This window comes from Salmo salar, unplaced genomic scaffold, assembly GCF_965601325.2.
Source record: "Salmo salar unplaced genomic scaffold, fSalSal1 ptg000691l, whole genome shotgun sequence".
Lineage (NCBI taxonomy): Eukaryota > Metazoa > Chordata > Actinopteri > Salmoniformes > Salmonidae > Salmo > Salmo salar.
In genome coordinates, this window is record NW_027675466.1 from 2,429,403 (window position 1) to 2,452,500 (window position 23,098).

Below are 23,098 nucleotides of genomic sequence, written 5' to 3' on the forward strand. Positions count from 1 at the left end.
GCATGTCTACTGTCTATAGGGTAGGAGGAGGAGGAGGAGGCGTGTCTACTGTCTATAGGGGAGGAGGAGGCATGTCTACTGTCTATAGGGTAGGAGGAGGAGGAGGAGGCGTGTCTACTGTCTATAGGGTAGGAGGAGGAGGAGGCATGTCTACTGTCTATAGGGTAGGAGGAGGAGGCATGTCTACTGTCTATAGGGGAGGAGGAGGCATGTCTACTGTCTATAGGGTAGGAGGAGGAGATATGTCTACTGTCTATAGGGGAGGAGGAGGAGGAGGAGGAGGCGTGTCTACTGTCTATAGGGTAGGAGGAGGAGGAGGAGGCATGTCTACTGTCTATAGGGTAGAAGGAGGAGGAGGCATGTCTACTGTCTATAGGGTAGGAGGAGGAGGAGGAGGCATGTCTACTGTCTATAGGGTAGGAGGAGGAGGCATGTCTACTGTCTATAAGTAGGAGGAGGAGGAGGCGTGTCTACTGTCTATAGGGTAGGAGGAAGAGGAGGAGGAGGAGGAGGCATGTCTACTGTCTATAGGGTAGGAGGAGGAGGAGGAGGCATGTCTACTGTCTATAGGGTAGGAGGAGGAGGAGGAGGCATGTCTACTGTCTATAGGGTAGGAGGAGGAGGAGGCATGTCTACTGTCTATAGGGTAGGAGGAGGCATGTCTACTGTCTATAGGGTAGAAGGAGGAGGAGGCATGTCTACTGTCTATAGGGTAGGAGGCATGTCTACTGTCTATAGGGTAGGAGGAGGAGGAGGCATGTCTACTGTCTATAGGGTAGGAGGAGGAGGCATGTCTACTGTCTATAGGGTAGGAGGAGGAGGAGGAGGCATGTCTACTGTCTATAGGGTAGGAGGAGGAGGCATGTCTACTGTCTATAGGGGAGGAGGAGGCATGTCTACTGTCTATAGGGTAGGAGAGGAGGAGGAGGCGTGTCTACTGTCTATAGGGTAGGAGGAGGAGGAGGCATGTCTACTGTCTATAGGGTAGGAGGAGGAGGCATGTCTACTGTCTATAGGGGAGGAGGAGGCATGTCTACTGTCTATAGGGTAGGAGGAGGAGGAGGAGGCGTGTCTACTGTCTATAGGGTTGGAGGAGGAGGAGGCATGTCTACTGTCTATAGGGTAGGAGGAGGAGATATGTCTACTGTCTATAGGGGAGGAGGAGGAGATATGTCTACTGTCTATAGGGGAGGAGGAGGAGGAGGAGGAGGCGTGTCTACTGTCTATAGGGTAGGAGGAGGAGGCATGTCTACTGTCTATAGGGTAGGAGGAGGAGGAGGCATGTCTACTGTCTATAGGGTAGGAGGAGGAGGAGGAGGCATGTCTACTGTCTATAGGGTAGGAGGAGGAGGCATGTCTACTGTCTATAGGGTAGGAGGAGGAGGAGGCGTGTCTACTGTCTATATGGTAGGAGGAAGAGGAGGAGGAGGAGGAGGCATGTCTACTGTCTATAGGGTAGGAGGAGGAGGAGGCATGTCTACTGTCTATAGGGTAGGAGGAGGAGGCATGTCTACTGTCTATAGGGTAGGAGGAGGAGGAGGAGGAGGCATGTCTACTGTCTATAGGGTAGGAAGAGGAGGAGGAGGAGGCATGTCTACTGTCTATAGGGTAGGAGGAGGAGGAGGAGGAGGAGGCATGTCTACTGTCTATAGGGTAGGAGGAGGAGGAGGCGTGTCTACTGTCTATAGGGTAGGAGGAGGAGGAGGCGTGTCTACTGTCTATAGGGTAGAAGGAGGAGGAGGCGTGTCTACTGTCTATAGGGTAGGAGGAGGAGGAGGCATGTCTACTGTCTATAGGGTAGGAGGAGGAGGAGGCATGTCTACTGTCTATAGGGTAGGAGGAGGAGGAGGCGTGTCTACTGTCTATAGGGTAGGAGGAGGAGGAGGCGTGTCTACTGTCTATAGGGTAGGAGGAGGAGGAGGCGTGTCTACTGTCTATAGGGTAGGAGGAGGAGGAGGCATGTCTACTGTCTATAGGGTAGGAGGAGGAGGAGGCATGTCTACTGTCTATAGGGTAGGAGGAGGAGGAGGAGGCATGTCTACTGTCTATAGGGTAGGAGGAGGAGGCATGTCTACTGTCTATAGGGTAGGAGAAGGAGGAGGGGGCATGTCTACTGTCTATAGGGGAGGAGGAGGAGGAGGAGGCATGTCTACTGTCTATAGGGTAGGAGGAGGAGGAGGCATGTCTACTGTCTATAGGGGAGGAGGAGGAGGAGGCATGTCTACTGTCTATAGGGTAGGAGGAGGCATGTCTACTGTCTATAGGGGAGGAGGAGGAGGAGGCATGTCTACTGTCTATAGGGTAGGAGGAGGAGGAGGAATGTCTACTGTCTATAGGGTAGGAGGAGGAGGCATGTCTACTGTCTATAGGGTAGGAGGAGGAGGAGGCATGTCTATTGTCTATAGGGTAGGAGGAGGAGGAGGCATGTCTACTGTCTATAGGGTAGGAGGAGGAGGAGGTATGTCTACTGTCTATAGGGTAGGAGGAGGAGGAGGCATGTCTACTGTCTATAGGGTAGGAGGAGGAGGAGGCATGTCTACTGTCTATAGGGTAGGAGGAGGAGGAGGCATGTCTACTGTCTATAGGGTAGGAGGAGGAGGAGGAGGAGGCATGTCTACTGTCTATAGGGTAGGAGGAGGAGGAGGAGGCATGTCTACTGTCTATAGGGTAGGAGGAGGCATGTCTACTGTCTATAGGGTAGGAGGAGGAGGAGGCATGTCTACTGTCTATAGGGTAGGAGGAGGAGGAGGCGTGTCTACTGTCTATAGGGTAGGAGGAGGAGGAGGCGTGTCTACTGTCTATAGGGTAGGAGGAGGAGGAGGCGTGTCTACTGTCTATAGGGTAGGAGGAGGAGGAGGCATGTCTACTGTCTATAGGGTAGGAGGAGGAGGAGGCATGTCTACTGTCTATAGGGTAGGAGGAGGAGGAGGAGGCATGTCTACTGTCTATAGGGTAGGAGGAGGAGGCATGTCTACTGTCTATAGGGTAGGAGAAGGAGGAGGGGGCATGTCTACTGTCTATAGGGGAGGAGGAGGAGGAGGAGGCATGTCTACTGTCTATAGGGTAGGAGGAGGAGGAGGCATGTCTACTGTCTATAGGGGAGGAGGAGGAGGAGGCATGTCTACTGTCTATAGGGTAGGAGGAGGCATGTCTACTGTCTATAGGGGAGGAGGAGGAGGAGGCATGTCTACTGTCTATAGGGTAGGAGGAGGAGGAGGAATGTCTACTGTCTATAGGGTAGGAGGAGGAGGCATGTCTACTGTCTATAGGGTAGGAGGAGGAGGAGGCATGTCTATTGTCTATAGGGTAGGAGGAGGAGGAGGCATGTCTACTGTCTATAGGGTAGGAGGAGGAGGAGGTATGTCTACTGTCTATAGGGTAGGAGGAGGAGGAGGCATGTCTACTGTCTATAGGGTAGGAGGAGGAGGAGGCATGTCTACTGTCTATAGGGTAGGAGGAGGAGGAGGCATGTCTACTGTCTATAGGGTAGGAGGAGGAGGAGGAGGAGGCATGTCTACTGTCTATAGGGTAGGAGGAGGAGGAGGAGGCATGTCTACTGTCTATAGGGTAGGAGGAGGCATGTCTACTGTCTATAGGGTAGGAGGAGGCATGTCTACTGTCTATAGGGTAGAAGGAGGAGGAGGCATGTCTACTGTCTATAGGGTAGGAGGAGGAGGAGGCATGTCTACTGTCTATAGGGTAGGAGGAGGAGGAGGCATGTCTACTGTCTATAGGGTAGGAGGAGGAGGCATGTCTACTGTCTATAGGGTAGGAGGAGGAGGAGGAGGCATGTCTACTGTCTATAGGGTAGGAGGAGGAGGCATGTCTACTGTCTATAGGGTAGGAGGAGGAGGAGGCATGTCTACTGTCTATAGGGTAGGAGGAGGAGGAGGCATGTCTACTGTCTATAGGGTAGGAGGAGGAGGAGGAGGAGGCATGTCTACTGTCTATAGGGTAGGAGGAGGAGGCATGTCTACTGTCTATAGGGTAGGAGGAGGAGGAGGCATGTCTACTGTCTATAGGGTAGGAGGAGGAGGAGGAGGCATGTCTACTGTCTATAGGGTAGGAGGAGGAGGAGGCATGTCTACTGTCTATAGGGGAGGAGGAGGAGGCATGTCTACTGTCTATAGGGTAGGAGGAGGAGGAGGCATGTCTACTGTCTATAGGGTAGGAGGAGGAGGCATGTCTACTGTCTATAGGGGAGGAGGAGGAGGAGGAGGAGGCATGTCTACTGTCTATAAGCTAGTTATAAACAGGAAGTAGACCGTATACAGGCTAGTTATAACAGGAAGTAGACAGTATACAGGCTAGTTATAACAGGAAGTAGACGTATACAGGCTAGTTATAAACAGGAAGTAGACGTATACAGGCTAGTTATAACAGGAAGTAGACGTATACAGGCTAGTTATAACAGGAAGTAGACTGTATATAGGCTAGTCATAACAGGAAGTAGACCGTATATAGGCTAGTTATAACAGGAAGTAGACTGTATATAGGCCAGTTATAACAGGAAGTAGACTGTATATAGGCTAGTCATAACAGGAAGTAGACCGTATATAGGCTAGTTATAACAGGAAGTAGACTGTATATAGGCCAGTTATAACAGGAAGTAGACTGTATATAGGCTAGTCATAACAGGAAGTAGACGTATACAGGCTAGTTATAACAGGAAGTAGACTTTATATAGGCTCGTTATAACAGGAAGTAGACTGTGTATAGGCTAGTCATAACAGGAAGTAGACTGTATATAGGCTAGTCATAACAGGAAGTAGACTGTACATAGGCTAGTTATAACAGGAAGTGTTTCGATCATAGAAATTAATGTATGGAACTGATCCCCACTCACGCAGGCACCGCCCCTTCCTCCTCACCTCTGCAGTCCTATGAGTTTCCATCTCTGTAGGTCAGTGAGGCTGAAGGGGCAGGAGAGCCAAGGCTGGACCCTCTCCCCACAGCGCCCGGGTCCAGGCACGTAGAGGGCTAGAGCGGACACCAGCCTCCTGACCCTCCCCTCCTCGGATCCCAGGACCACCAGGGTCCGACCACTCAGTAGGGACCACAGGGCATGCAAGGCAAACGGATACTGACGCACAAACCTGGAGGTAGAGACACAGAGCGAGAGATGGTCACATACACGTGTTTAACAGATGTTATTGTGGGTGTAGCGAAATGCTTGTGTTTCTAGCTCCAACAGTAATATCTAACTAAATACTTGTGTTCCCAGCTCCAACAGTAATATCTAACTAAATGCTTGTGTTTCTAGCTCCAACAGTAATATCTAACTAAATGCTTGTGGTCCCAGCTCCAACAGTGCAGTAATATCTAACTAAATGCTTGTGTTCCCAGCTCCAACAGTAATATCTAACTAAATGCTTGTGTTCCCAGCTCCAACAGTAATATCTAACTAAATGCTTGTGTTTCTAGCTCCAACAGTAATATCTAACTAAATGCTTGTGTTCCCAGCTCCAACAGTGCAGTAATATCTAACTAAATGCTTGTGTTCCCAGCTCCAACAGTAATATCTAACTAAATGCTTGTGTTTCTAGCTCCAACAGTAGTATCTAACTAAATGCTTGTGTTCCCAGCTCCAACAGTGCAGTAATATCTAACTAAATGCTTGTGTTCCTAGCTCCAACAGTAGTATCTAACTAAATGCTTGTGTTCCCAGCTCCAACAGTAATATCTAACTAAATGCTTGTGTTCCCAGCTCCAACAGTGCAGTAATATCTAACTAAATGCTTGTGTTCCTAGCTCCAACAGTAATATCTAACTAAATGCTTGTGTTTCTAGCTCCAACAGTAATATCTAACTAAATGCTTGTGGTCCCAGCTCCAACAGTGCAGTAATATCTAACTAAATGCTTGTGTTTCTAGCTCCAACAGTGCAGTAATATCTAACTAAATGCTTGTGTTTCTAGCTCCAACAGTAATATCTAACTAAATGCTTGTGTTTCTAGCTCCAACAGTGCAGTAATATCTAACTAAATGCTTGTGTTTCTAGCTCCAACAGTAATATCTAACTAAATGCTTGTGTTTCTAGCTCCAACAGTGCAGTAATATCTAACTAAATGCTTGTGTTTCTAGCTCCAACAGTAATATCTAACTAAATGCTTGTGTTTCTAGCTCCAACAGTAATATCTAACTAAATGCTTGTGTTCCTAGCTCCAACAGTAATATCTAACTAAATGCTTGTGTTCCCAGCTCCAACGGTGCAGTAATATCTAACTAAATGCTTGTGTTTCTAGCTCCAACAGTAATATCTAACTAAATGCTTGTGTTTCTAGCTCCAACAGTAGTATCTAAATAAATGCTTGTGTTTCTAGCTCCAACAGTGCAGTAATATCTAACTAAAAGTTTGTGTTCCTAGCTCCAACAGTAATATCTAACTAAATGCTTGTGTTCCTAGCTCCAACAGTAGTATCTAACTAAATGCTTGTGTTTCTAGCTCCAACAGTGCAGTAATATCTAACTAAATGCTTGTGTTCCCAGCTCCAACAGTAATATCTAACTAAATGCTTGTGTTTCTAGCTCCAACAGTGCAGTAGTATCTAACTAAATGCTTGTGTTCCTAGCTCCAACAGTGCAGTAATATCTAACTAAATGCTTGTGTTCCCAGCTCCAACAGTAATATCTAACTAAATGCTTGTGTTCCCAGCTCCAACAGTAATATCTAACTAAATGCTTGTGTTTCTAGCTCCAACAGTAATATCTAACTAAATGCTTGTGTTTCTAGCTCCAACAGTAATATCTAACTAAATGCTTGTGTTCCTAGCTCCAACAGTAGTATCTAACTAAATGCTTGTGTTTCTAGCTCCAACAGTGCAGTAATATCTAACTAAATGCTTGTGTTCCCAGCTCCAACAGTAATATCTAACTAAATGCTTGTGTTTCTAGCTCCAACAGTGCAGTAGTATCTAACTAAATGCTTGTGTTTCTAGCTCCAACAGTGCAGTAATATCTAACTAAATGCTTGTGTTCCTAGCTCCAACAGTGCAGTAATATCTAACTAAATGCTTGTGTTCCTAGCTCCAACAGTGCAGTAATATCTAACTAAATGCTTGAGTTCCCAGCTCCAACAGTAATATCTAACTAAATGCTTGTGTTCCCAGCTCCAACAGTAATATCTAACTAAATGCTTGTGTTTCTAGCTCCAACAGTAATATCTAACTAAATGCTTGTGTTTCTAGCTCCAACAGTAATATCTAACTAAATGCTTGTGTTCCTAGCTCCAACAGTAGTATCTAACTAAATGCTTGTGTTTCTAGCTCCAACAGTGCAGTAATATCTAACTAAATGCTTGTGTTCCCAGCTCCAACAGTAATATCTAACTAAATGCTTGTGTTTCTAGCTCCAACAGTGCAGTAGTATCTAACTAAATGCTTGTGTTCCTAGCTCCAACAGTGCAGTAATATCTAACTAAATGCTTGTGTTCCTAGCTCCAACAGTGCAGTAATATCTAACTAAATGCTTGTGTTCCCAGCTCCAACAGTGCAGTAATATCTAACTAAATGCTTGTGTTCCTAGCTCCAACAGTAGTATCTAACTAAATGCTTGTGTTCCCAGCTCCAACAGTAATATCTAACTAAATGCTTGTGTTCCCAGCTCCAACAGTGCAGTAATATCTAACTAAATGCTTGTGTTTCTAGCTCCAACAGTAATATCTAACTAAATGCTTGTGTTTCTAGCTCCAACAGTAATATCTAACTAAATGCTTGTGTTCCCAGCTCCAACAGTAGTATCTAACTAAATGCTTGTGTTTCTAGCTCCAACAGTGCAGTAATATCTAACTAAATGCTTGTGTTTCTAGCTCCAACAGTGCAGTAATATCTAACTAAATGCTTGTGTTCCCAGCTCCAACAGTAGTATCTAACTAAATGCTTGTGTTTCTAGCTCCAACAGTAATATCTAACTAAATGCTTGTGTTCCCAGCTCCAACAGTAATATCTAACTAAATGCTTGTGTTCCCAGCTCCAACAGTAATATCTAACTAAATGCTTGTGTTTCTAGCTCCAACAGTAATATCTAACTAAATGCTTGTGTTTCTAGCTCCAACAGTGCAGTAATATCTAACTAAATGCTTGTGTTCCCAGCTCCAACAGTAATATCTAACTAAATGCTTGTGTTCCCAGCTCCAACAGTAATATCTAACTAAATGCTTGTGTTCCCAGCTCCAACAGTAGTATCTAACTAAATGCTTGTGTTCCCAGCTCCAACAGTAGTATCTAACTAAATGCTTGTGTTTCTAGCTCCAACAGTAATATCTAACTAAATGCTTGTGTTCCTAGCTCCAACAGTGCAGTAATATCTAACTAAATGCTTGTGTTCCCAGCTCCAACAGTGCAGTAATATCTAACTAAATGCTTGTGTTCCCAGCTCCAACAGTAGTATCTAACTAAATGCTTGTGTTCCCAGCTCCAACAGTAATATCTAACTAAATGCTTGTGTTTCTAGCTCCAACAGTACAGTAATATCTAACTAAATGCTTGTGTTTCTAGCTCCAACAGTAATATCTAACTAAATGCTTGTGTTTCTAGCTCCAAAAGTAATATCTAACTAAATGCTTGTGTTCCCAGCTCCAACAGTAATATCTAACTAAATGCTTGTGTTTCTAGCTCCAACAGTAATTTCTAACTAAATGCTTGTGTTCCTAGCTCCAACAGTAATATCTAACTAAATGCTTGTGTTCCCAGCTCCAACAGTAATATCTAACTAAATGCTTGTTTCTAGCTCCAACAGTAATATCTAACTAAATGCTTGTGTTTCTAGCTCCAAAAGTAATATCTAACTAAATGCTTGTGTTCCCAGCTCCAACAGTAATATCTAACTAAATGCTTGTGTTTCTAGCTCCAACAGTAATATCTAACTAAATGCTTGTGTTTCTAGCTCCAACAGTAATATCTAACTAAATGCTTGTGTTCCCAGCTCCAACAGTGCAGTAATATCTAACTAAATGCTTGTGTTCCCAGCTCCAACAGTAATATCTAACTAAATGCTTGTGTTTCCAGCTCCAACAGTAGTATCTAACTAAATGCTTGTGTTCCCAGCTCCAACAGTAGTATCTAACTAAATGCTTGTGTTTCTAGCTCCAACAGTAATATCTAACTAAATACTTGTGTTCCCAGCTCCAACAGTACAGTAATATCTAACTAAATGCTTGTGTTTCTAGCTCCAACAGTGCAGTAATATCTAACTAAATGCTTGTGTTCCCAGCTCCAACAGTAATATCTAACTAAATGCTTGTGTTTCTAGCTCCAACAGTGCAGTAATATCTAACTAAATGCTTGTGTTCCCAGCTCCAACAGTAATATCTAACTAAATGCTTGTGTTTCTAGCTCCAACAGTAATATCTAACTAAATGCTTGTGTTTCTAGCTCCAACAGTAATATCTAACTAAATGCTTGTGTTTCTAGCTCCAACAGTAATATCTAACTAAATGCTTGTGTTTCTAGCTCCAACAGTAATATCTAACTAAATGCTTGTGTTCCCAGCTCCAACAGTAATATCTAACTAAATGCTTGTGTTTCTAGCTCCAACAGTGCAGTAATATCTAACTAAATGCTTGTGTTCCCAGCTCCAACAGTAATATCTAACTAAATGCTTGTTTCTAGCTCCAACAGTAATATTTAACTAAATGCTTGTGTTTCTAGCTCCAACAGTGCAGTAATATCTAACTAAATGCTTGTGTTTCTAGCTCCAACAGTGCAGTAATATCTAACTAAATGCTTGTGTTTCTAGCTCCAACAGTGCAGTAATATCTAACTAAATACTTGTGTTCCCAGCTCCAACAGTAATATCTAACTAAATGCTTGTGTTTCTAGCTCCAACAGTAATATCTAACTAAATGCTTGTGTTCCCAGCTCCAACAGTAATATCTAACTAAATGCTTGTGTTTCTAGCTCCAACAGTAATATCTAACTAAATGCTTGTGTTTCTAGCTCCAACAGTAATATCTAACTAAATGCTTGTGTTCCCAGCTCCAACAGTAATATCTAACTAAATGCTTGTGTTTCTAGCTCCAACAGTGCAGTAATATCTAACTAAATGCTTGTGTTCCCAGCTCCAACAGTAATATCTAACTAAATGCTTGTGTTTCTAGCTCCAACAGTAATATCTAACTAAATGCTTGTGTTCCTAGCTCCAACAGTAATATCTAACTAAATGCTTGTGTTCCCAGCTCCAACAGTGCAGTAAAATCTAACTAAATGCTTGTGTTTCTAGCTCCAACAGTGCAGTAATATCTAACTAAATGCTTGTGTTTCTAGCTCCAACAGTAATATCTAACTAAATGCTTGTGTTTCTAGCTCCAACAGTGCAGTAATATCTAACTAAATGCTTGTGTTTCTAGCTCCAACAGTAATATCTAACTAAATGCTTGTGTTCCCAGCTCCAACAGTAATATCTAACTAAATGCTTGTGTTTCTAGCTCCAACAGTAATATCTAACTAAATGCTTGTGTTTCTAGCTCCAACAGTAATATCTAACTAAATGCTTGTGTTTCTAGCTCCAACGATGTCAGAGCAGCAGAATACATACAGATACAGTAGAATAGTATAGAATACAGTATATACATAGTAGAATATAATACAGTATATACATAATAGAATATATTACAGTATATACATAGTAGAATATAATACAGTATATACATAGTAGAATATAATACAGTATATACATAGTAGAATATATTACAGTATATACATAGTAGAATATATTACAGTATATACATAGTAGAATATATTACAGTATATACAGTAGAATATATTACAGTATATACATAGTAGAATATAATACAGTATATACGTAGTAGAATATAATACAGTATATACGTAGTAGAATATATTACAGTATATACATAGTAGAATATATTACAGTATATACATAGTAGAATATATTACAGTATATACATAGTAGAATATATTACAGTATATACATAGTAGAATATAATACAGTATATACATAGTAGAATATAATACAGTATATACATAGTAGAATATATTACAGTATATACATAGTAGAATATATTACAGTATATACATAGTAGAATATATTACAGTATATACATAGTAGAATATAATACAGTATATACATAGTAGAATATAATACAGTATATACATAGTAGAATATATTACAGTATATACATAGTAGAATATATTACAGTATATACATAGAATATAATACAGTATATACATAGTAGAATATAATACAGTATATACATAGTAGAATATATTACAGTATATACATAGTAGAATATATTACAGTATATACATAGTAGAATATAATACAGTATATACATAGTAGAATATAATACAGTATATACATAGTACAATATATTACAGTATATACATAGTAGAATATATTACAGTATATACATAGTAGAATATATTACAGTATATACATAGTAGAATATATTACAGTATATACATAGTAGAATATAATACAGTATATACATAGTAGAATATAATACAGTATATACATAGTAGAATATATTACAGTATATACATAGTAGAATATAATACAGTATATACATAGTAGAATATAATACAGTATATACATAGTAGAATATATTACAGTATATACATAGTAGAATATAATACAGTATACACATAGTAGAATATATTACAGTATATACATAGTAGAATATAATAGAGTTTCCTAGGGAACAGGTCGGGTGTTATTCAGCTCCAGAGTTTCCTAGGGAACAGGCCGGGTGTTATTCAGCTCCAGAGTTTCCTAGGGAACAGGCCGGGTGTTATCCAGCTCCAGAGTTTCCTAGGGAACAGGCCGGGTGTTATCCAGCTCCAGAGTTTCCTAGGGAACAGGCCGGGTGTTATCCAGCTCCAGAGTTTCCTAGGGAACAGGCCGGGTGTTATCCAGCCCCAGAGTTTCCTAGGGAACAGGCCGGGTGTTATTCAGCTCCAGAGTTTCCTAGGGAACAGGCCGGGTGTTATTCAGCTCCAGAGTTTCCTAGGGAACAGGCCGGGTGTTATCCAGCTCCAGAGTTTCCTAGGGAACAGGCCGGGTGTTATCCAGCTCCAGAGTTTCCTAGGGAACAGGCCGGGTGTAATTCAGCTCCAGAGTTTCCTAGGGAACAGGCCGGGTGTCATCCAGCCCCAGAGTTTCCTAGGGAACAGGCCGGGTGTTATCCAGCTCCAGAGTTTCCTAGGGAACAGGCCGGGTGTTATCCAGCTCCAGAGTTTCCTAGGGAACAGGCCGGGTGTTATCCAGCCCCAGAGTTCCCTAGGGAACAGGCCGGGTGTTATCCAGCTCCAGAGTTTCCTAGGGAACAGGCCGGGTGTTATCCAGCTCCAGAGTTTCCTAGGGAACAGGCCGGGTGTTATCCAGCCCCAGAGTTCCCTAGGGAACAGGCCGGGTGTTATCCAGCTCCAGAGTTTCCTAGGGAACAGGCCGGGTGTTATCCAGCTCCAGAGTTTCCTAGGGAACAGGCCGGGTGTTATCCAGCTCCAGAGTTTCCTAGGGAACAGGCCGGGTGTTATCCAGCCCCAGAGTTCCCTAGGGAACAGGCCGGGTGTTATCCAGCTCCAGAGTTTCCTAGGGAACAGGCCGGGTGTTATCCAGCTCCAGAGTTTCCTAGGGAACAGGCCGGGTGTTATCCAGCCCCAGAGTTCCCTAGGGAACAGGCCGGGTGTTATCCAGCTCCAGAGTTTCCTAGGGAACAGGCCGGGTGTTATCCAGCCCCAGAGTTCCCTAGGGAACAGGCCGGGTGTTATCCAGCTCCAGAGTTTCCTAGGGAACAGGCCGGGTGTTATAAAGTTAGGGTTCATAAAGTCTGACTGACTGAAGAGCAGCCCCCCGAGGCTGAGACGAACTTTACGTTCTTGACCACCCGATCGGCAGTTTTCCAAAACGCTGCCAGACACCAGGAATTCCACACGGGGGGGTTTGTACGCCCAGGGTAACACTACACCAGAAGGGTTGAAGCCGGGGTGGGGAGCCCAGGGTTTGTACGCCCAGGGTAACACTACACCAGAAGGGTTGAAGCCGGGGTGGGGAGCCCAGGGTTTGTACGCCCAGGGTAACACTACACCAGAAGGGTTGAAGCCGGGGTGGGGAGCCCAGGGTTTGTACGCCCAGGGTAACACTACACCAGAAGGGTTGAAGCCGGGGTGGGGAGCCCAGGGTTTGTACGCCCAGGGTAACACTACACCAGAAGGGTTGAAGCCGTCGGGGTGGGGAGCCCAGGGTTTGTACGCCCAGGGTAACACTACACCAGAAGGGTTGAAGCCGGGGTGGGGAGCCCAGGGTTTGTACGCCCAGGGTAACACTACACCAGAAGAGTTGAAGCCGGGGTGGGGAGCCCAGGGTTTGTACGCCCAGGGTAACACTACACCAGAAGGGTTGAAGCCGTCGGGGTGGGGAGCCCAGGGTTTGTACGCCCAGGGTAACACTACACCAGAAGGGTTGAAGCCGGGGTGGGGAGCCCAGGGTTTGTACGCCCAGGGTAACACTACACCAGAAGGGTTGAAGCCGGGGTGGGGAGCCCAGGGTTTGTACGCCCAGGGTAACACTACACCAGAAGGGTTGAAGCCGGGGTGGGGAGCCCAGGGTTTGTACGCCCAGGGTAACACTACACCAGAAGGGTTGAAGCCGGGGTGGGGAGCCCAGGGTTTGTACGCCCAGGGTAACACTACACCAGAAGGGTTGAAGCCGGGGTGGGGAGCCCAGGGTTTGTACGCCCAGGGTAACACTACACCAGAAGGGTTGAAGCCGGGGTGGGGAGCCCAGGGTTTGTACGCCCAGGGTAACACTACACCAGAAGGGTTGAAGCCGGGGTGGGGAGCCCAGGGTTTGTACGCCCAGGGTAACACTACACCAGAAGGGTTGAAGCCGGGGTGGGGAGCCCAGGGTTTGTACGCCCAGGGTAACACTACACCAGAAGGGTTGAAGCCGGGGTGGGGAGCCCAGGGTTTGTACGCCCAGGGTAAAACTACACCAGAAGGGTTGAAGCCGTCGGGGTGGGGAGCCCAGGGTTTGTACGCCCAGGGTAACACTACACCAGAAGGGTTGAAGCCGTCGGGGTGGGGAGAACGAGCAGGGTATAGAAAACACACACACACACACATAGACAGGAGAAATCCGAGAGTCCTCTTTAACTACAGAATGAATTAAATCGACCCGAACGAGTTACTCACCTGAGGGCTTCCTGTCCAGCCCTCTTCTTCTGCCTCAGCGTTACCACCACCCCGCCGTACCCCGGAGGTGAACCGGCCCGTTCCGACCCCGTAGACGCTGACGTGGTACAGTCCGACCCGTCCTGGTCCGACCCCTTGGAGGTGGCATCTCCCAAGGAGGAGACGGGCAGGTCCAGTCCAGCCCCGGGGTTCTGGTAGTGTGGGGAACCCAGGCCGTAGACCCCCTGGATCGACAGCATGGCCTGGGGCTCCTGGCTGACCACCGGTGGGAGGGGTAGAGAGCCGGGCTGCAGCCCAGAAGCAGGTAGCGTGTCTGTGGGAGAAGAGTTGTACAGGAAGCCTTCGGTCTGAGACATGCAGCAGGCCGTGTCCATGTGGACCAACAACTCAGGGTCAGGAACTCTCTGTCCTGTCTCGGCACCTCTCTGTCCTGTCTCAGCCCCTCTCTGTCCTGTCTCAGCCCCTCTCTGTCCTGTCTCAGTACCTCTCTGTCCTGTCTCGGCCCCTCTCTGTCCTGTCTCAGTCCCTCTCTCCTCTGTCTCGGCACCTCTCTGTCCTGTCTCGGTCCCTCTCTGTCCTGTCTCGGTCCCTCTCTGTCCTGTCTCAGCCCCTCTCTCCTCTGTCTCAGTACCTCTCTGTCCTGTCTCAGCCCCTCTCTCCTCTGTCTCAGCCCCTCTCTCCTCTGTCTCAGTACCTCTCTGTCCTGTCTCAGCACCTCTCTGTCCTGTCTCAGCCCCTCTCTGTCCTGTCTCAGCACCTCTCTGTCCTGTCTCAGCCCCTCTCTGTCCTGTCTCAGCACCTCTCTCCTCTGTCTCAGCCCCTCTCTCCTCTGTCTCAGTACCTCTCTCCTCTGTCTCAGCCCCTCTCTGTCCTGTCTCAGCCCCTCTCTCCTCTGTCTCAGCCCCTCTCTGTCCTGTCTCAGCCCCTCTCTGTCCTGTCTCAGCCCCTCTCTCCTCTGTCTCAGCCCCTCTCTGTCCTGTCTCAGCCCCTCTCTGTCCTGTCTCAGCCCCTCTCTGTCCTGTCTCAGCCCCTCTCTGTCCTGTCTCAGCCCCTCTCTGTCCTGTCTCAGCCCCTCTCTCCCCTGTCTCAGCCCCTCTCTCAAACCCTCCTTCGTTCTCACCCTCTCCCCTCTCCTCAGTCTCCAGCAGAAAAACAGGGGTCTGGTCTCCTTCCTCCTGTCCTTCCTCCTCCTCCTCTTCCTCTCCTCCACTCCTGTCACTACTAAAGCTGTCCTTATTCTCCTCAGAGCTTTCTTGGTCCTGTGTCTCCACGGTCAGATCAGAGAGTGACGACTCCAGCCTCTCGTCCCCAGCCAGGGCGTCGCTCTGCGGGGCAGAGTTATCAGGACAGAGAGGGTACACCTCTGGAAGGTCTGGCTCGGGGCAAAGCGCGACGGAAGGGGTGTGTATAAGACGCGAGCGTTGGTCCGTCCCCGTCGCGTGGTTTAGAGAACAGAAGATTCTTCCCAGCGCCGCTACCTCCTCTTCTTCCTCCCCGAGCTCCTCCTCGAACAGGAAGTTGACGACGTTCTGTTTCCTGCGTAGAGCTCGGTCCAAGCGGCGGGTGTACAGGTAACACAGATCCCCCCGGAAACACCTCTCCGTGTGAGCGAGAAGTTCCACCGCGGCTTCGTAGAACCACTCCTCGCATAACTCCGTCATGTTCTTCAGACGTTTGGCGAAACATTTCGCCGGTTTCCCTTTCATCAGCTGAGGGGTGTAAGACTGTCTCCTCCTCCTCCTCTCTCCCTCCTCCTCCTCCTCGCCGCCGGGGTCGGGACCAGGAGGCGAGGAGTCTCTGTGTTTCCGGGACTCGGTGACGCAGTGTTGGCAGTGTGCTGCGTGGGGGTCCCGGCGAGGGCGGAGAAGGTACGAGGTGATCTGTCTCAGCAGGTCTCGGTGCTCGAAGATACTCTTCTCCATCGCTGCAAGCTCATTGGCCTTGTCCACCGCGTGGGCGGAGTAACAGCCCTGAGGCCCCGCCTCGCGCTGAAGCCCTTCCTCTGTCTGCAGAACGGACCGCGTGTACCTGGCAGGAAGGGGCACGACGGGAAGTTACAACAGATTGTAGCAGTAGTAGTGTGTGTGTGTGTCAGAGTGTGTGTGTCAGACTGAGTGTGTGTGTGTCTGTGTGTGTGTGTGTGTGTCAGAGTGTGTGTGTGTGTGTGTGTGTGTCTGTGTGTGTGTGTGTGTTAGAGTGTGTGTGTGTGTGTCAGAGTGTGTGTGTGTGTGTCTGTGTGTGTGTGTGTGTTAGAGTGTGTGTGTGTGTGTGTCAGAGTGTGTGTGTGTGTGTGTGTGTGTCTGTGTGTGTGTGTCAGACTGAGTGTGTGTGTGTCTGTGTGTGTGTGTCAGAGTGAGTGTGTGTGTATAGTGTGTGTGTGTCTGTGTGTGTGTGTGTCAGTGTGTGTGTGTGTGTCAGAGTGTGTTAGTGTGTATGTGTGTGTGTGTGTATAGTGTGTGTATCTCTCCTCTTACTCCAGGTCTCGTAGCTTCCTCTGCAGCTCGCGGGCGAAGGCCCGTCGGTTTCCGGTCTTCAGGAGCTCGGAGGCTCGTGAGAAGCGGAGCGACAGCTCCTGGAACTGCTGCATGATCTTCCTCTCGTCGGCGGAGACGTACGCCATGCAGAACGGGCGGACGAAACCCCGGGCCTCCAGGTCGTACAGAGTCAGGTGGTGGACGTAGGCGAACGCTCCTTCCTTAGAGTCGCCCAGCACCACACGGGAGTCCTCCACAAAACTACAAGGGGAGCAGTCAGGGTGGAGTAGAGCAGAAATATTATACAGTCAGGGTGGAGTAGAGCAGAAATATTATACAATCAGGGTGGAGTAGAGCAGAAATATTATACAGTCAGGGTGGAGTAGAGCAGAAATATTACACAGTCAGGGTGGAGTAGAGCAGAAATATAATACAGTCAGGGTGGAGTAGAGCAGAAATATTATACAATCAGGGTGGAGTAGAGCAGAAATATTATACAATCAGGGTGGAGTAGAGCAGAAATATTATACAGTCAGGGTGGAGTAGAGCAGAAATATAATACAGTCAGGGTGGAGTAGAGCAGAAATATTATACAGTCAGGGTGGAGTAGAGCAGAAATATTATACAATCAGGGTGGAGTAGAGCAGAAATATTATACAGTCAGGGTGGAGTAGAGCAGAAATATTATACAGTCAGGGTGGAGTAGAGCAGAAATATTATACAGTCAGGGTGGAGTAGAGCAGAAATATTATACAGTCAGGGTGGAGTAGAGCAGAAATATTATACAGTCAGGGTGGAGTAGAGCAGAAATATTATACAGTCAGGGTGGAGTAGAGCAGAAATATTATACAGTCAGGGTGGAGTAGAGCAGAAATATTATACAGTCAGGGTGGAGTAGAGCAGAAATATTATACAATCAGGGTGGAGTAGAGCAGAAATATTATACAATCAGGGTGGAGTAGAGCAGAAATATTATACAGTCAGGGTGGAGTAGAGCAGAAATATTATACAGTCAGGGTGGAGTAGAGCAGAAATATTATACAGTCAGGGTGGAGTAGAGCAGAAATATTATACAGTCAGGGTGGAGTAGAGCAGAAATATTATACAGTCAGGGTGGAGTAGAGCAGAAATATAATACAATCAGGGTGGAGTAGAGCAGAAATATAATACAATCAGGGTGGAGTAGAGCAGAAATATAATACAATCAGGGTGGAGTAGAGCAGAAATATAATACAATCAGGGTGGAGTAGAGCAATAATATAATACAATCAGGGTGGAGTAGAGCAGAAATATAATACAATCAGGGTGGAGTAGAGCAGAAATATAATACAATCAGGGTGGAGTAGAGCAGAAATATTATACAATCAGGGTGGAGTAGAGCAATAATATAATACAATCAGGGTGGAGTAGAGCAGAAATATAATACAATCAGGGTGGAGTAGAGCAGAAATATTATACAATCATGGTGGAGTAGAGCAGAAATATAATACAATCAGGGTGAAGTAGAGCAGAAATATTATACAATCAGGGTGGAGTAGAGCAGAAATATAATACAATCAGGGTGGAGTAGAGCAGAAATATTATACAATCAGGGTGGAGTAGAGCAGAAATATTATACAATCAGGGTGGAGTAGAGCAGAAATATTATACAATTAGGGTGGAGTAGAGCAATAATATAATACAATCAGGGTGGAGTAGAGCAGAAATATAATACAATCAGGGTGGAGTAGAGCAGAAATATAATACAATCAGGGTGGAGTAGAGCAGAAATATTATACAATCAGGGTGGAGTAGAGCAGAAATATAATACAATCAGGGTGGAGTAGAGCAGAAATATAATACAATCAGGGTGGAGTAGAGCAGAAATATTATACAATCAGGGTGGAGTAGAGCAGAAATATAATACAATTAGGGTGGAGTAGAGCAGAAATATTATACAATCAGGGTGGAGTAGAGCAGAAATATTATACAATCAGGGTGGAGTAGAGCAGAAATATAATACAATTAGGGTGGAGTAGAGCAGAAATATAATACAATCAGGGTGGAGTAGAGCAGAAATATAATACAATCAGGGTGGAGTAGAGCAGAAATATAATACAATCAGGGTGGAGTAGAGCAGAAATATTATACAATCAGGGTGGAGTAGAGCAGAAATATAATACAATCAGGGTGGAGTAGAGCAGAAATATAATACAATCAGGGTGGAGTAGAGCAGAAATATTATACAATCAGGGTGGAGTAGAGCAGAAATATAATACAATTAGGGTGGAGTAGAGCAGAAATATTATACAATCAGGGTGGAGTAGAGCAGAAATATTATACAATCAGGGTGGAGTAGAGCAGAAATATAATACAATCAGGGTGGAGTAGAGCAGAAATATAATACAATCAGGGTGGAGTAGAGCAGAAATATAATACAATCAGGGTGGAGTAGAGCAGAAATATTATACAGTCAGGGTGGAGTAGAGCAGAAATATTATACAATCAGGGTGGAGTAGAGCAGAAATATTATACAGTCAGGGTGGAGTAGAGCAGAAATATTATACAATAGAACAGAAAACCATTACAGGAGAAGAGAAAATAATAGAATTAGAGTAGAATAATATAATGAGTAGAATATAATAGAATGTAACAGAAACTATTTAGAGTAGAATATAATAGAATTAGAGTATAATAATATAATGAGTAGAATATAATAGAATGTAACAGAAACTATTTAGAGTAGAAAATAATAGAATTAGTGTAGAATAATATAATGAGTAGAATATAATAGAATGTAACAGAAACTATTTAGAGTAGAAAATAATAGAATTAGTGTAGAATAATATAATGAGTAGAATATAATAGAATGTAACAGAAACTATTTAGAGTAGAAAATAATAGAATTAGTGTAGAATAATATAATGAGTAGAATATAATAGAATGTAACAATCTGTAGAATTACAGTATAATATAATAGAAAATAATTAGGACAGAATAGAATGAGTAGAAAATAACAGAATGTAACAGAAACTATTTAGAGTAGAAAATAATAGAATTAGAGTAGAATATAATAGAATAAGAAAAAATATAGTAGTATATAATATAAAACAGAACAGAATAGAATTAGAGTAGAATATAATAGAATGTAACAGAAACTATTTAGAGTAGAAAATAATAGAATTAGAGTATAATAATATAATGAGTAGAATATAATAGAATGTAACAGAAACTATTTAGAGTAGAATATAATAGAATTAGAGTATAATAATATAATGAGTAGAATATAATAGAATGTAACAGAAACTATTTAGAGTAGAATATAATAGAATTAGAGTATAATAATATAATGAGTAGAATATAATAGAATGTAACAATCTATTTAGAGTAGAAAATAATAGAATTAGAGTAGAATATAATAGAATAACAAAAAATATAGTAGTATATAATATAAAACAGAACAGAATAGAATTACAGTAGAATATAATAGAATGTAACAAAATAATTAGAGTACAATACAATAGGATATCATTAGAATACAATAAAACATACAATAAGATATCATTAGAGTAGAATACAAATACAGTAGAGTACAATACATATACAATAGGATATCATTAGAGTACAATAAAACATACAATAAGATATCATTAGAGTAGAGTACAATACATATACAATAGTATATCATTAGAGTAGAATAAAACATACAATAAGATATCATTAGAGTAGAATAAAACATACAATAAGATATCATTAGAGTAGAATACAATAGGATATCATTAGAGTAGAATAAAACATACAATAGGATATCATTAGAGTAGAATAAAACATAAAATAGGATATCATTAGAGTACAATACAATAGGATATCATTAGAGTACAATACAATAGGATATCATTAGAGTAGAGTACAATAAAACATACAATAGGATATCATTAGAGTACAATACAACAGACAGTAGGACAGCTACCTGAGTCGTGGGTATCCGCTGCCGGTAGGGTGCCCTACGAACGAGGCCTTGGTAGAGTACAATAGGATATCATTAGAGTAGAATACAACAGACAGTAGGACAGCTACCTGAGTCGTGGGTATCCGCTGCCGGTAGGGTGCCCTACGAACGAGGCCTTGGTAGAGTACAATAGGATATCATTAGAGTAGAATACAACAGACAGTAGGACAGCTACCTGAGTCGTGGGTATCCGCTGCCGGTAGGGTGCGCTACGAACGAGGCCTTGGTAGAGTACAATAGGATATCATTAGAGTAGAATACAACAGACAGTAGGACAGCTACCTGAGTCGTGGGTATCCGCTGCCGGTAGGGTGCCCTACGAACGAGGCCTTGGTAGAGTACAATAGGATATCATTAGAGTAGAATACAACAGACAGTAGGACAGCTACCTGAGTCGTGGGTATCCGCTGCCGGTAGGGTGCCCTACGAACGAGGCCTTGGTAGAGTACAATAGGATATCATTAGAGTAGAATACAACAGACAGTAGGACAGCTACCTGAGTCGTGGGTATCCGCTGCCGGTAGGGTGCCCTACGAACGAGGCCTTGGTAGAGTACAATAGGATATCATTAGAGTAGAATACAACAGACAGTAGGACAGCTACCTGAGTCGTGGGTATCCGCTGCCGGTAGGGTGCCCTACGAACGAGGCCTTGGTAGAGTACAATAGGATATCATTAGAGTAGAATACAACAGACAGTAGGACAGCTACCTGAGTCGTGGGTATCCGCTGCCGGTAGGGTGCCCTACGAACGAGGCCTTGGTAGAGTACAATAGGATATCATTAGAGTAGAATACAACAGACAGTAGGACAGCTACCTGAGTCGTGGGTATCCGCTGCCGGTAGGGTGCCCTACGAACGAGGCCTTGGTAGAGTACAATAGGATATCATTAGAGTAGAATACAACAGACAGTAGGACAGCTACCTGAGTCGTGGGTATCCGCTGCCGGTAGGGTGCCCTACGAACGAGGCCTGGTAGTCAACAGACATGATCCTCAGACTGAAGTAGTTCAGGTCAAAGGTCCCGAACACTTTTGGGTCATCAGGTATGGTGAGCAGAGGCTGGGGGCCCACCTGGAGGAGAGGAAAACACACAAGGTGAGCTCATCACACACACACACACACACACACACACACACACACACACGCACGGTACCGACCTGCTCGGAGAACTCTGATATGAGGATGAAGTCCTTAGTGAACTTGGCGTACGAGGTCTTGGCCCAGGGGTTAGCGTTGTTGTTCGATGGGAACAGAGGGACAGAGAATTCCTCTGGTACCACCCGGGGGTCGGGGTACCCTACCTCCCCAAAATCATCCTCTTTAGTAAACGTCACCACATCTGGGGCACCAATCATTTTCTCTGGACCGGGCGGGCCGGGGGTCAGCTATGACATCAGAGGAAGTCCATCCACTAGGCTAGCTGTCTGTCTGTCTGTCTGTCTGCCTGTCTGTCTGCCTGATAGCCAGTCTGTCTGTCTGTCGGTCTGTATCCCTCTACTGGCTGGGAGTAACAGTCCATGACACTGACGGTTGTCTCTGTCCCCGCATCAACATGACATCTGACCAAAGTCTGTCTGTCTGTTATACCTGTCTGTCTGTCTGTCACCGCTGTAATATAAACAATAACACTTAACACCGGGGACTATCTATCTGGCTCGGTCCCCCGGCTCCGTCCCCCGTACAGTACCGACGTCAGACGATGCAAAACGGAACACGACCGTATCCCGACCCCCCCCCCCCCATCAATGACACATTGCTCGTCCGGGAATCGTGCACCGTTACCGGGTAATATCGGCAGTGGGAACGTCATGTACTGGTATATATAAAAGTCCCAGTAGTTAATACAGTGAAAGTATTTGATGTAAAATGTACATCATGACCGTTGCCATATTTACTCCGCTGGTACTAACCACCTGACCAGCTCACATAAGGAAGTAGCTAGCTGTCCTAAAATTACAAACCCCCCTAATGTTACACATTCAACATAATTTAAAATTATAAATCACAATTTCAATCTTGAAAATAGATACTTCACGTAGTATTTTGGCGTAAAATTAAAGGACATCGAATAAAAAAAAAAATATTCACACGAACAGGACGTGTTTTTACGACCGTTGTTTTTACGACCGTTGTTTTTACGACAGCTGTTTTACGATAGTTGTTTTACGACAGTAGTTTTTACGACAGTTGTTGACAGGCGCGGAATTTGTAAAATCCATAACATCAAATTAGCTGCCGTTTAATCAACCCCTTTCAGTTGTCAAAAAAATAGTTTTAAAAACAACTTATTTATTGGCAGATTGGATCCACGTTACTTCGTACATTGCGGTTAGGTGATTAGGAAAAGTGTTAAAGTTAAGTTTCGGCAACTTCAGGCTTGAAGTTTGACATGACTTAGCTAGCTACTCCCATCAAGCTAACTGACATGTGAGATCTGGACAGTTTTATGAATAAATAACAGTTTGTAACAACAATTCTGGAGATA

At 44.7% G+C, this 23,098-nt stretch overlaps 2 protein-coding genes across 7 annotated transcripts in view; one reads left to right on the forward strand and one right to left on the reverse strand.

The window, feature by feature from the left end:
• The window catches only part of LOC106593819 (guanine nucleotide exchange protein smcr8a), a 31,886-nt gene extending 9,090 nt beyond the window's left edge, over positions 1–22,796 (reverse strand). For 3 of the 6 annotated variants that reach the window (XR_014391592.1, XR_014391591.1, XM_082972450.1), the window contains exons 1-5: positions 21,771–22,796; positions 21,536–21,684; positions 16,624–16,884; positions 14,150–16,177; positions 4,872–5,096 (exon numbers count right to left, since the gene is read on the reverse strand). Coding sequence is in view for 4 of the 6 variants with exons in the window: in XM_082972450.1 (XP_082828576.1) it covers positions 4,872–5,096; positions 14,150–16,177; positions 16,624–16,884; positions 21,536–21,684; positions 21,771–21,968 (2,861 nt within the window). In the remaining 2 variants the exon portion in view is untranslated. Of the gene's footprint in view, positions 1–4,846; positions 5,097–14,149; positions 16,178–16,623; positions 16,885–20,572; positions 20,810–21,535; positions 21,685–21,770 lie in introns of those variants that run through there. The other 3 variants (XM_082972452.1, XM_082972453.1, XM_082972451.1) reach the window with 3 other exon arrangements.
• Positions 22,797–22,977: 181 nt separating this feature from the next.
• The window catches only part of LOC123732709 (DNA topoisomerase 3-alpha-like), a 43,923-nt gene continuing 43,802 nt past the window's right edge, over positions 22,978–23,098 (forward strand). The window contains exon 1 of the mRNA XM_082972454.1: positions 22,978–23,098. This exon is cut by the window's right edge and continues 333 nt beyond it. The gene's annotated coding sequence lies outside the window, so the exon portion shown is untranslated.